This window comes from Zingiber officinale, chromosome 4A (assembly GCF_018446385.1).
Source record: "Zingiber officinale cultivar Zhangliang chromosome 4A, Zo_v1.1, whole genome shotgun sequence".
NCBI lineage: Eukaryota > Viridiplantae > Streptophyta > Magnoliopsida > Zingiberales > Zingiberaceae > Zingiber > Zingiber officinale.
In genome coordinates this window covers 15,230,011-15,243,148 of record NC_055992.1, presented here as the reverse complement: position 1 = coordinate 15,243,148, position 13,138 = coordinate 15,230,011, and the positions used below count along the sequence as shown (strand labels likewise).

Sequence of the window (13,138 nt, the reverse complement as noted above, 5' to 3'; positions counted from 1 at the left end):
TTTGTTTACTTGTTTTTTTATGCCTCACCGTATGATCCAATCTCGCATTATATCGCTTTATCATCCATTACAAAAGATTTGCGTACATTTTAAATTCCTTCATTGGAGTTACACCTTGAGGAAACACAATATGATAAAAGCATCCACTCCCCTTGCTTCTCTCTTATTTTCTCTTCAAAATCATCATCACTGGCAAAAACCATATTTGTGAAGAAACAATCGCCAGACAAATATACGGCTAAACCAGAGTGCACTTTCTTGTACATTCCTAAATTTGTTTCCTCATCTTTTTACAAATATCAACGAACAGCTGCAAATTTACAATCTTCTTATCACTCAAACGATTATGACCTGCATCAAAAACGGACCTTGATCTCATCTAGCTTTCAGTGCAAACACTCAACTCTTTTTGCACTAACAAAGCTAATGTCAAACTTATCCAACCACACTTTTTAGGGTTTCCCCAAAATCCTTCCTGTGTACAACCAATTCTTCTCCATTAATAGAATCAAGGCAATGAATGTTGGATAGTACTAAACCAGCTTCCAGAAACGCAATTTTCGCTAGCTCACAGTTCACAGCTTGATGTCTGAATTCCAGATCATAGAAACTGAAGTGTGTTCCCGAACACCACCAAATTCTGCAAAAACAATGACCTTACAGCCGAAGCCTGGAGGTCTAAAGACACTGGTCAGTTTCATGCTAAGGAAAAGCATGAATGATGAATGGCTGAAGTTGGACTAAGGATGATGGGGATGGTCCATGGCCTGTAGCTATGAAATGCCATGTCATGCCATTGCACGAAGTTTGAACCTTTGTTTCCTCCAGTGCAATAAAAACTATGCAAGAATGGTTGTTGCCAACCATTCAGTTAAGAAAGATGGTGCTTCAACTGCAGATAATAAGCTACAAAATCAACAATGCTTATGCGAAGTAAACGAAACATCATATTAATGAATATGTAACTGCAGATTGAGGAATTTGTCATTCGTGTCAATGATGCCAATGCACAACTACCAGTCAAGCTAAATGCCTTAGTATTTGTGCATCATGATATATGATAATGTCACCCATGAGTCATGCCAACAGGTTCATTCAAACAAAGATGCTATAAAAATTTAATAAAACAGTGCAAACACCAATACTATCCATTCCAGTTCTGTAATCTTTTTTCTGCAACTGAGCAAAGATATGTCTCAGATGTTGATTGGAGGAGTTCAATTAGGTTCAGCTGAAGCGCCATTAGCTGAGTCCTTCCGTCGTCCAAAAGGGTTCTTTGAAAATGTTTGAAAAAATCAAGGAAACGTAATCATCACAGAAGATAAGTGGATGCATATCCATGTTAATGTATATAAAATAATTACATAAAGTTCTCGTTGGAGATGGATCATTCATTAAGTACAACAAAGGCATTGCTTGCAATTGCACATAAAAATTATAATTGTGAAGACAAGTTAACTCTTTAACTTGACAGAATTTAAAACTAAAGAATCTCAACCAACCAGGGTCAGTGTCAAAGTTATGCACAGCAAAATATGCAGCACTAAGTCTGTATGCATTTTTTTTCTGGTTTACAAGACGTGAGCCAAGTACTTTGAGTAGGCAAGATAGATCTTATATTCTTTTCATTAAACCTCAGCAAAATAGGAAATATCAAGCATGTCTGAATAATTTATGGTCTATATGCAACAAGCTAGGCCATTTTTGTGGTTAAGCTAGATTGATCTTGTATTCTTATCTATCGTGTATGATTAAACATATGGTTATTGCATTGTTACAGTATTAGCATAGCATTATACTGGCATTGTTAGTGTTATCACATGTATAGATAATTTATATCAAGAGAACACTATTCTGGCATGGCTATCAAATTAATTAGCAACTAGACTGCTACTCACAACTAAACCACATAAATATCAACAAAAACTGGTCAAAATAACAAACAGTTAAAAATAACCATTAAACAACTGTTAGAAACTCAAGAAACTGAGTCAAATATACGCCTGTGGAGGTGTAGCTCAGTTGCCATATTTGGTTAAGGTCAAACATCTACAAAATAGTTCTTTAGGTTGCACGAGTCGAATTTAGCGAAGTACTAGACCATAAGTTAGAAAGCACTCTTGATGTTCAGATAAAACCATGTTATACTTGGCTTGATCAGATACAATGTTTACTTCCAATATAACTGTCATAAGTAAATTAAAAATAAGAAAGTTCTCTTAATGATGGCATAAAACCAAATTAAACTTGGTTTGACCTCCTATAATGCTTAATTCCAAAGATGACAGATAAACAGAAGATGTAACACTGCGAAAACTTAAACATAGCATGGTTAGCCAGCAAACATTAGCAATGAAAAGAAAACCAAGCATAAATGATTTTCTATGCATCATAGCAATGGCAAAGATCTATTTGTTAGTTCAGCAAAAGTATCATGCGTCATCCTTATTAACTTATTAGCATATAATTGACAACAAATTGGAAGGAACCAATCAGAGTTCAATAATTGAAAATTATGAAAATAATTGAACATATTTTGACAATAAACAATTACAAATTTGCCATTAAAAAATCTGCTATAGAAAGGATATTGAATTCTCATGCCTCCGCGACCAGAACTAGCAAGAAGTGCACCCTGAAGATTTTGGTGAACATTTTTAGCACTGACAACATCCTGAATTAGAGAAAACAAAGGATATAATTAGAGAAAAGAGTCAAAACTATCCTGTAAGTTGCACATATAAAGTTATATTTCCCAGACTAAGAGGAATTTATAAATTACTTCAAACTCAATGAAGCAAACTGTATTTCTCTCCTGTCGCAAAATCTTCATTTGTTTGAAACCTGATTGGCTGTGAATGACAAAACGATAAAGGGTATAGCAAATAAATGATTACTTGACAAAGTGAGGTAGAAGATTCAACAAAATCTAAAATGAATACATATTACAGCATTTGCAAAATTATGCATCAAGCTGAGATTCATACACGCTGAAAAGAGCTTTAACTTCTTCCTCATTTACATTTTCACCAAGATTGCCAATGAAAAGAGTATTGCATGGAGGATTATCTTTCGTATTCTGTAAGAATGCATGAAAAGTGTACTAGAAAAAATAAGAACTGAGAAGAATATTAGATAAATATAACAAACTAACACATATAAACTGTCCACTGATTGTACAAATTTCTAGTAAAAATTAACAAAATTGAATGAAAGAAATCCTAGACATTCTTCCATTACTTGGTTGCTACTTTGTTGCAAATTCAAGTTTTGAATCAAATGGCAGGTGCCATCCTGTGCCTTTTTGGTTACACCCACTTCCTCCAATTGGAACCCATCCAATCCCCATGATAAAATTCATACGTAACTCATGTAAAAGGAAAACTTTATTTGTATTATGCAGATTGTGACCAAATTTTAACAAGATAATTTGAAATTTAATCTTCTATCATAAATGTTTCCATACATTTGTTTAATTTTTATTTCAAAAATGTCACAACTCTCATTACACTCGGAATTATTGATGTTTACCCTTAGTAGGAAAATTTTCATCTTGACAATGTATCCACCTGATGATATGGCAAGACTTGATTTAGCCAAACAACTACCACACAGATAGTACAAGGTCTTCTATGATAAGACCTTTGACTGACGCAAAGTATAATTAAACATATTTATTCATTTAACTTTTTTTTTTCCATTTTTGGCCTTCATTACTGTATTCAATGATTTCACTTATCTACTTTATTTTCTTTGCAGATAGGTGGGAAAAAGTCACTTTTCTATACGATCATTGTATGCAATTCATGTGAATAAGTCATGCTTGTTGCCATGAACAATAATCTCGGTCAACATATCATTGATGTAGATTATTACTTGGTAAGAAATTTGAATAATATAAAATAAAAGAGAATAATTTTTAGTTGTTAAAATGAGAGTGCAACAAAATTTATCAATAATCTAGAGAGAAATTCTAGACTTTCTTTGAACTTGTTTCCACAACTTAATGTAGTCGTGATATCTTCTTTAATAAAATTAAACGTCAATAGAAAGTTGGGAACATCTTTATCTTATTTTGATTTTTTTTAATTGATCTTTTTAATCAAGAAACAAACCAATAAAATTTATGAGAGATAGGATAAAAATAAAAAAAATGAAGCTATTAGCTCATAAAGTAAATAATTATTGGTAAATGGCAACATGAATTACCTGTACAGGTGCATAGCGATTAGGTGCTGGCATAGGAGCTGGAGTGGGCATAGCTACTTGAGGTATTGGGTAGCCTCCATATGGATCATATGTGGCAGGTGGATGTGAAGCAATATAGCTAAACAAAATTGTTTGCAACAAAGAAATAAGATCAAAAATAAAAGGAAAAAAATAGAATTATCTCAGTCCATATTAGCTCACTGTAAATTTACCTTGGGGTTGCCCAAACAGGAGGAGGTGGTGGGGGTGGGGGAGGTGGGGGATGGAAAGGTGGTGTTGCATAACCTGCATGAGTAGTATAATCTCCAGCTGTACGTAGACGTTTACTTTGGTCAAGAGAGCTCGACTCAGATCCCACAGCTAATCAAAAGAATGAAAAATAAATTAAACAAACTAGGTATGTTAAAAATTTATACATTCAAATCACAACTCAAGGAGAACACTTCGATAATCAATTTCCAGATGGAACCCAATTTCTATAGATTGAATATAGATACATGTATGACAAGTAGATTTTGCTCTGAATACAAACTTAACAAGTCCTGCAAAGTTAGTCACAGAGTAGCTTCAATGCACGTAGAAAGAACCCGCATAGCTTATATATTTGCACTTATTTTTCAGGCAAATTTAAATATCTAACAAAGGAAAGTATCATTCTTTTTTAAAACCATCAGAAAATGAAGCGAAGAAAACAAAGAGCTGACTTTTGCTTAAACATTATTTATTCCCAACCAGATCTGAAAGTTACCACAATATTGAACTCAGAATGTCATGGCTAAACATTCCCTGAATCGTTTCTGTCAACACTATGTCCATTTTATGCAGAACAAAAAGTGAAAAACATGATCAGTAATCAACAAATAGTAAGTTGAGATAGACAAAGCGCGGAGAGCAAAGAAATTGATATAATGATGCCAATAAGGATCAGGAAACTAGAAAATAGAGAGACATGCGGATAACCTTAATCAGCAACCAAAAGAACCCTCAGCTTCCAAATTAATGGTGACACAGAAACTATATTTTTCAAATGATTAACTCTCTAAACAATTACTAGTAACATAACCTTGGATAGAGATCATTGTGGGGATAAGCCATCACCATAAATAGCTGGAAGGAACAATGCTTGTTTTCTAAATTAACTTTTAAAAAAGTATGTAATAAATTTACTTCTGTATTTACCCTTGAAATTCAAGAGAAGCATTTGATTTATGTTTATCCAACTTTATTGAAGTCTATACCAACCAAAATTCATTGCTTTAAAGCCATGTTATCCTTCATTGAGCATTATACAAGACTATGTACGTCGTAATACTCCACATGCATAAGTAAAAAAAAATGGAAGCTAAACTAGTTGACAACGTAAGTTATTATAAAGATCAGCGATCCAAGCTATATTAACAAGGCGGACCTCTTTTTACAAAAAGGTTCTTCTTCGCCATCTCTGTGTGCAATACGGAATCCATGTCCGAGTCAAACACCAAGTCCTGAAGGATTCCATATCCTCACATCAACAAAGAACCACAGCACGCGACCAAATAAACAAAAACACACTGACAACGACGAGGGTTGCGTTAGTCACCTGAATGGCGTCTTTGGCGGCCAAGGCGTGCTGAGCCGTGGAGAAAAGAGCGAAACCCATGGGCAACTCCGCCTTGTAGTTGATCTGAGAGGCCTCAAAGCCCGGCAACCACCTGAGAAGGTTATGGAGCTCCCTCTCCTTGACGTCCCCAGGTAACCCCGTGATAAATATCGTCCGAACCTACGAAACCAGAGGATTTAAAACAAACATATCGAGTTCGCTCTATTTCACAAGGGAATCAAGATTTAGGGCATACCTCGTCGGCGGCAGGGCGGACGGAAGGCTCTCCGGCGATGAGAGGGACCATCGCAGGTACCCACTGCTGCTGGTAGGGGTGCATCCCCGCGCCGGCCATGGTTTCTTGTTGGTAAAACCCTAGATCTGATAGTTCCGGAATTGGGACGCTCAGCTCGATCTCGGTAGCTTCTTAAGTGGGTTCCCATTAAGTGGGCCGACGGGCCCAATAAACACGGCATACCTGAAAGCCCAATGTGTATTATTTTAAAGAGGGGAGGCAAAGATAAATTGAGATTTTTTTTTTTGCTTTGAAAAACAAATTGCTTTTAAAATAATAATAATAATAATAATAAAATTTTAAAAAGAACAAAATGTCGAAATCATGAAACTGCCCTGTTTCGATCAAACCGAAGCTTTGGACCTCGGATTGTGCATATAAACAATCGTCAGCTTCACTAATCTCCAAATGGCACGGTTCGCGTCCGTTGAATTTGCTGCTACTTGGACGGACACCTTGAGTTGGCGTTGACACTCGACATCGCTGCATCACTTGGATGCCGTCGCTGCAGCATACGCCCAAGCCGGCCAAAACCCGGCCGATTTAAGGCACCGCATCATTTAATTTGTCCTCGACTTAGCCTTCGCATGCACAACAAATCATAGCAAGCCGATCGAGGCGTCGGAGCTAGGAAGGAGAAGAACCAGAAATGGGATCGTCCATGTCTTGTTGTGGCCGATCCGAGAAGGTGGATCAAGGGTATGCGTGCGTGCGTGCTTGCGTGAAATCAAATTCGATGTGTGATTTTCTAATATAATCGTCAATTGAAATCAGGATTGTTGTGAGTAGTGGCGGATTGAGTAGCACCTGGAGGATCTTCACCTACAAGGAGCTCTACTCTGCGACCAACGGATTCAGCGAGGATCATTTGCTGGGCGAAGGCGGATTCGGGAGCGTCTACTTGGGCAAAACCAGTGATGGTCTTCAGATCGCGGTGAAGAAGCTCAAGTCGATGAACTCGAAGGCGGAGATGGAGTTCGCGGTGGAGGTAGAGGTGCTGGCGAGGGTCCGGCACCGGAACCTTCTCGGGTTGCGGGGTTACTGCGCCGCCATGGATCAGAGGTTGATCGTGTACGATTACATGCCCAACCTCAGCTTGCACTCGCACCTCCACGGCCATTTATCCGGATCCGGCGGGGCGAAGTTGGATTGGAGGAGGAGGATGAACGTAATCCGTGGATCTGCGGAAGCTTTGGTGTGAGTGATGAATTCAATTAATATTATTCAGAATTGAATTGCTTAATTAATTAGTAGATATTAGAGCGAATATAATTAATTAATTTTCATGATCAGGTACTTGCACCACGAGGTGACGCCGCACATAATCCACCGGGACATCAAGGCCAGCAACGTGCTGCTCGACTCCGACTTCGAGCCGCTGGTGGCGGACTTTGGGTTCGCGAAGCTCATCCCGGAGGGGGTCAGCCACATGACGACGAGGGTGAAGGGGACGCTGGGGTACCTGGCGCCGGAGTACGCGATGTGGGGGCGCGTCTCCGACAGCTGCGACGTCTACTCCTTCGGCATCCTCATGCTGGAGGTGGTGTCGGCTCGGAAACCCATCGAGAAGCTCCCTGGCGGCGCCAAACGCACCATCACCGAGTGGGCCGAGCCGCTGATAGCCCGGGGGCGGGTGGGTGACCTGGTGGACCCGCGCCTGCAGGGCGCGTTCGACGAGGCAGAGCTACGGCGGGTGGTGGAGGCCGCTGTGCGGTGTGTGCAGGTTCGTTATTATCGTTATCAATATTAAATTATCAGATATTGTTTTCAGATGTGTGTGTAATAATAATATTGTTAATTTGGAGTGCAGGGGGAAGCGGAGAGAAGGCCTGACATGAAGGAGGTGGTGGAGATTCTGCGGGGGAAACATGAGGGGCGAGTAAAGAGAGAGGTGGCGAGGTTGGAGAGCATTCGGTACAACGATGACCTGATGGCCATGGATGATCAAAGTGAGGAGGAGTTGGAGGACGGCTTCTTTGTTTCAGAGCGTGGAGCGAGGGATCAGAAGAGGGTGGTCGATGAGGGAGACGAGGCGAGCAGCTTCTACGGCGTGTTTGGGGAGTTGCCGGTGCGGATGACGCAGGATCCTCCGCACGCGAAGACATGGGGCGGCAGAAGAGAGGGCAGGTTAATGTGAAATGCCCAATTACCTATTGATGAAATTGCGTAACACTTAATCATCTATACATATTTCTGTTTGGACTCGGTGTAAGGATTTATGTTTGATACAGTCTATTGATTAAAATCCTCCCATGTGTTCCAACTCCTCTGTAAGTGCCTGTTCTTTTTATTCTGCATGCCTTCTATTTTAATCAGTTGTTGATCTTAGTGACCTTCTAGTCTCCTTTGTCTGTCCAATATCCATTTTCATTTCTCCATGTCAAATCTATTGATGGCCACAGAGTCACTTCTGCTCCTTCGTATAGATCCACCGAGTTCAACTTCACCATTGGTGAATTGGATCGAATAAGGAGGACGTATAACGGTATAAGATTCCTGTCGACCATCGTATAGTGGTTCCAAACGGTAACGACAGTCCTAATCATTCTCCTCCCGATTTAATTTGTGACCTTCTTAGTTTCTTGAGTCATTTTTTGAGTGGGCTACACTTTCTCATTCCTACTTTCTTCTCCGAAATGACTTTCCACATTCCCTTGTCCCAACTTGGTCCAAATTCACTATACTAAATTCTCATATCTAGTCTTTCATTTTTTTATTTTACTTGAAGAAAATGAAAGATGGGGTATTCTTCTTTTTCTCCAGAGTTGGGCTCAATCTTTTGAAAAACTTCCCATCATCACACAAGAGGTGAAAGCCCCACTTTTTCTTTGTGAAGCCCCCTGAAGCTTGTGTCTTGGCCTATTCGGTGGCAACTCGAGTTACTTGTAGCTCCTACCTTGAAAAATTATCACTTGGGGCGGGGTTATTTTGCTGCATCTCAGAAGTTGCATCGTATGAAGTTCGTAGCAACTTGCTACTAGATAAAGGGTTATTTTACAAATTCAGATTGAGTCCCGTCTCTACTTCTCTCACAGCTTCATTCGGTAAGACTTTTTGGTTGCACAGGTTTTGCTATCTAATGAATGCTTACCACCTTGTGTAGTCAACTACAAAAAAACAACAGCTTTAGAACCGATTTTTGGGACCTTCCAAAGCGTATTCTAACCGCTTCAAATAAATTTGAAGCGGTTCCATTACTGACTCAATTTCATCCGCTCCTAGCATCTATTGTACCACAAAACAACAGTCGGTGGTGAAACAAGAATAACCGCTCCTAAAAGCATTATTCGAAGCGGTTATAAATAACTCCAACAGGTAGTCACAGAAACGGTTGTTTAACCGTTGGTGTTTCTAGTCTTTGGAAGTGGTTGATAACCGAACCTATAAACTGTAGGACCATTGGGCCGGCTAGAAGGGGGGTTGAATAGCCCTGTAAAATAAAAAACAAAACAACCTTTCTCAACCTCTTAAACTAACACTTGCATAAAATTAACTTAAACAAGAAAAAGCAAGAAAAGGAAGAGGCACCGGATTTGACTTGGTTACAACCGGGGTGGTTGTTAATCCAAGAAAGATGATCGCACTATCAATCTCCTTCAGGCAGAGAAGCATCTTACAACGTTGAAGCTCAGAAAACAGAAGCTAACTACAGAGAGCGTACAAGTGTTTGAAAGAAATGCTTGAGTTCTGAATTGATGAAAAGTTTCTGGACCAAGGCTATATTTATAGCCTTGGTCAGGGCACCTGGAAGGATTTCGGGCACCCTGGGGGGATAAAACTTTATCCCCCAACGTTCAGATCGCGTAAATCACGATCCTGGTCAAAATCAGGGTCCGGGCGCCCGGAAGGGTTCCGGGCGCCCCGGAGCCCAAAGTCAACAGTGTTGACTTTTTCGTCCGGGACCTCTTCTCTGGTTTAGTCCCGCCTCGGTCCGGTTTTTCCGCTCTGGATCCGCTCGCTTGGGTGATCTCTGCCATCTGAAAAAGGGCTCACCCGAACCCAACTTCCGGTCTTCTCGAGCAGCCTTCCGCTCTGGCTTCTCGTCCCTCGGAATCGCCGTGTGTTTCCTTCTCGTCCACCAGCGTACTCATCCGCAGTCTTCGTCCCTCGGTCGCACCCCGTGCCGACCTTCTCGCTAGCTATATCTCTTGCTCCCCGAGCAATCTTCCGCTCCGGCTTTCGTCCCTCGGAACCACCGCACGCTTCCTTCTTGTCCACCAGGGTACTCTTTCGCAGCACCTCGTCCCTCGGACGCACCGCGTGCCGTGCTTCTCGCTAGCTGCGTCTTCCGCTCGAGTACCTGTGCTCCTAAGCTCCTGCACACTTAGACACAAGGTTGAAACAACACATGACCTAACTTAACTTGTTGATCACACCAAAACAACCTTGGGGTTCCAACAATCTCCCCCTTTTTGGTGTGGTCAACCCAAGTTAAGCTAGGGTTAAAATAGACATTAAATAAAATTAAGTAAATTAACTTAATTTGCAATTTAAGTATAAAAAGATAGAAAAAATTAAATCTATCTACCTCAGTACAAAAAGATAGAAAAAATTAAATCTATCTACCTACCTCTCCCTAGACTTATACTTTCCCTTCTCCCCCTTTGATCACAAAAAAATGGGGTTCCAAGAAAAAAAATCTAAGGGTTAAAGACTTAGAAAAAGTATTTCTAAAAAATTTCTAAGTTTTTAAGAAATTTAGAAAATTTTTCTAAGTAATTTAAGCTGAGATTTCTAGTTTCAAGAAAAAGATCTTAACTTAGGAAAAATGATTTTTTGAGAATATTTCTAAGTATATAAAAAAATCCTAAGTAAAAAAAATTTGAATTTAAAAAATCCTAACTCACATTTTTAAGTATTTTTTTTAAATGACTTAGGCAAAAAGGATTTCTAAGTAAGTAAATTTCTAATTTGAAATAAAATGTTTTGAATAACTTTTTCAAGCACTAATTAATTCTTGTATTAATGCTTCATTAGTAAGTTAATTAAATATTTATTTCAATATTTTGGCTTCCAGGTCGTGGCGAGGCACTAGGCCTTCTTGGTTATTGGAGCAACAACCACTTCCTTAGACAAAGCTTCATAAAGAAATTCTTTGTTTAATTTTCTCACTTAAAGTGTTAATTTTAATTTCAAAATTAATTTAAGCATGACTTCGGAACCCAATATAGGTTCCAGCCTACTGGATTAACCAAAAAATTTTTAGAGACATGTTTTCTTGAAATGTTCTTAATTTGTCCCGGGTGATATTTAAAGTACCAATTTAAATTATTAAATCTTCTAAAATTGGTTTTAGATGAACATGCATAGTTTTTCAAGTTATCTATTTGAATTTTCAAATCATCATTTTCAAGTTTCAATTTTTCATTTGCTAGTTTTAATTTATCTAATTCTTCTAAGGGACAAGACTTAGCTAGAATTACTTTAAAATTTTTATTTTCACTTTCTAATTTGCAGCAGTCTTTTGTTAAAGTTTAACGAACTTAAACATTTTATCGGGAGGAAGAGATCGTACCTGACTTACCTTGTCGATCTCGTTGTCTGTTTCTCCCCCTGAGCTACTGTTTTCTTCTGACGTGCCTCTCCCTTTATCGATGCTCTCGATGCTCATTTAGGAAGAGCTTGAATCGCAGTCGTCGTCTTGATGACTCGCCATCAGTGCGAGTCCGGAGAATGCTTCGACTTCCGATTCGGACAACGTATCGTCCCACGTCGCCTTCAGGGCCTTTCGTTTCTGGATAGGCTTCTTACCCTTCTCCTTGTCTTTGTTCTTCAGCTTGGGGCAGTTGTCCTTGACGTGCCCTTCTTCGTCACAGTGGTAACAGCGGATCGTCCTTTTCTTCTTCCCCTGCGGATGGTTAGTAGATCTAGATTTACAAAGTTTCTTGAATCTTCTTACCATCATTACCATTTCCTCATCCTCGAGAGAGGATTCCGACTCAGGTTCGTCTCTCGAAGCTTTGAGGGCGACGTTGTTCTTGGGCTCCTTCATTCCTGCACATCTTGACTCATGGACTTCAAATGTTGAAAAGAATTCTTCTAATGAAATCTTTTCTAAATCTTTAGAAATGTAAAATGCATCTACTAATGATGCCCATTTGGTATTTCTAGGAAAGGAATTTAAAGCGTACTTGAGCGAATCTCGGTTACTTACCTTTTCTCCGAGATTCGAAAGTCCGGTGATAATTTCTTTTATTCTTGAGTGCAGATGCGCGACTAACTCGTCTTCCCCAAGTTGCAGGCTGGTGAGCTGATTGCGAAGTAGATCTATTTTGGCGAGCTTGGCTTCGGACGTCCCTTAGTGCAGCTCGAGGAACTTCTCCCAAAGTTCCTTTACGGATTTGTATTTACCGATCCTGTTGACTTCTTGAGGCGGAAGAACGCTTAGCAGATGGTACTCTGCTTTGCCGTTCGCCACGAAGTCGGCCTGCTCCTTTTTTGTCCATTTATCTATTTCCTTGTCCTATGGAGCTTCAAAGCCAAGTTTCATCGTTAAAAATAATTCAATATCTGTTGTAAGAAATACCTGCATCAGTTTTTTCCAGGTAGCGAAGTCCCCTTCGTATTTCGACGGGTGGATGCTTGGTCCGGTCATCTCGTTGCTTCGTTCGGCGGTTAGTCCTCTTGAAGCGTCTCGGCTCTGATACCACTTGTAGGACCGTTAGGCCGGCTAGAAGGGGGGGTTGAATAGCCCTGTAAAATAAAAAACAAAACAACCCTTCTCGACCTCTTAAACTAACACTTGCATAAAATTAACTTAAACAAGAAAAAGCAAGAAAAGGAAGAGGCATCGGATTTGATTTGGTTACAACCAGGATGGTTATTAATCCAAGAAAGATGATCGCACTATCAATCTCCTTCAAGAGGAGAAGCCTCTTACAACGTTGAAGCTCAGGAAACAGAAGCTAACTACAGAGAGCATACAAGTGTTTGAAAGAAATGCTTGAGTTCTGAATTGATGAAAAACTTCTGGACCAAGGCTATATTTATAGCCTTGGTCGGGGCGCCTGGAAGGGTTCCGGGCGTCCTGGGGGGATAAAACTTTATCCCCCAAC

The 13,138-nt window shown here is 39.8% G+C and overlaps 2 protein-coding genes across 2 annotated transcripts; one reads left to right on the top strand and one right to left on the bottom strand.

Moving 5' to 3' along the window:
• Positions 1 to 233: 233 nt before the first annotated feature.
• On the bottom strand, positions 234 to 6,202 carry LOC121969609 (RNA-binding protein with multiple splicing-like). The gene is made up of 9 exons (XM_042519797.1): positions 6,045 to 6,202; positions 5,789 to 5,968; positions 5,618 to 5,693; positions 4,422 to 4,569; positions 4,210 to 4,327; positions 2,988 to 3,079; positions 2,783 to 2,852; positions 2,592 to 2,674; positions 234 to 1,284 (listed from the first exon to the last, which is right to left on the bottom strand). The coding sequence occupies exons 1-9, from the start codon at positions 6,141 to 6,143 to the stop codon at positions 1,218 to 1,220; spliced, it is 933 nt and encodes a 310-aa protein (XP_042375731.1). The 5' UTR covers positions 6,144 to 6,202; the 3' UTR covers positions 234 to 1,217.
• A 479-nt stretch (positions 6,203 to 6,681) lies between these two features.
• LOC121972259 (putative serine/threonine-protein kinase) lies at positions 6,682 to 8,264 on the top strand. The gene is made up of 4 exons (XM_042523948.1): positions 6,682 to 6,782; positions 6,858 to 7,280; positions 7,377 to 7,806; positions 7,894 to 8,264. Exons 1-4 carry the CDS (start codon positions 6,733 to 6,735, stop codon positions 8,218 to 8,220), a joined length of 1,230 nt encoding a protein of 409 aa, XP_042379882.1. The 5' UTR covers positions 6,682 to 6,732; the 3' UTR covers positions 8,221 to 8,264.
• The last annotated feature ends 4,874 nt before the right edge of the window (positions 8,265 to 13,138 follow it).

What these genes read in the sequence shown, in the direction of transcription:
- LOC121969609 (XM_042519797.1), bottom strand. Translation starts at nt 6,143, where the DNA reads ATGGCCGGCGCGGGGATGCACCCCTACCAGCAGCAGTGGGTACCTGCG. An exon ending in ATCGCTATGCACCTGTACAG is followed by an intron (nt 3,080 to 4,209) that starts GTAATTCATGTT and finishes GCATTCTTACAG; the next exon opens with AATACGAAAGATAATCCTCC. An exon ending in TTTGCTTCATTGAGTTTGAA is followed by an intron (nt 2,675 to 2,782) that starts GTAATTTATAAA and finishes TCTCTAATTCAG; the next exon opens with GATGTTGTCAGTGCTAAAAA.
- LOC121972259 (XM_042523948.1), top strand. Translation starts at nt 6,733, where the DNA reads ATGGGATCGTCCATGTCTTGTTGTGGCCGATCCGAGAAGGTGGATCAA. An exon ending in TCCGAGAAGGTGGATCAAGG is followed by an intron (nt 6,783 to 6,857) that starts GTATGCGTGCGT and finishes AATTGAAATCAG; the next exon opens with GATTGTTGTGAGTAGTGGCG. An exon ending in CCGCTGTGCGGTGTGTGCAG is followed by an intron (nt 7,807 to 7,893) that starts GTTCGTTATTAT and finishes TTTGGAGTGCAG; the next exon opens with GGGGAAGCGGAGAGAAGGCC.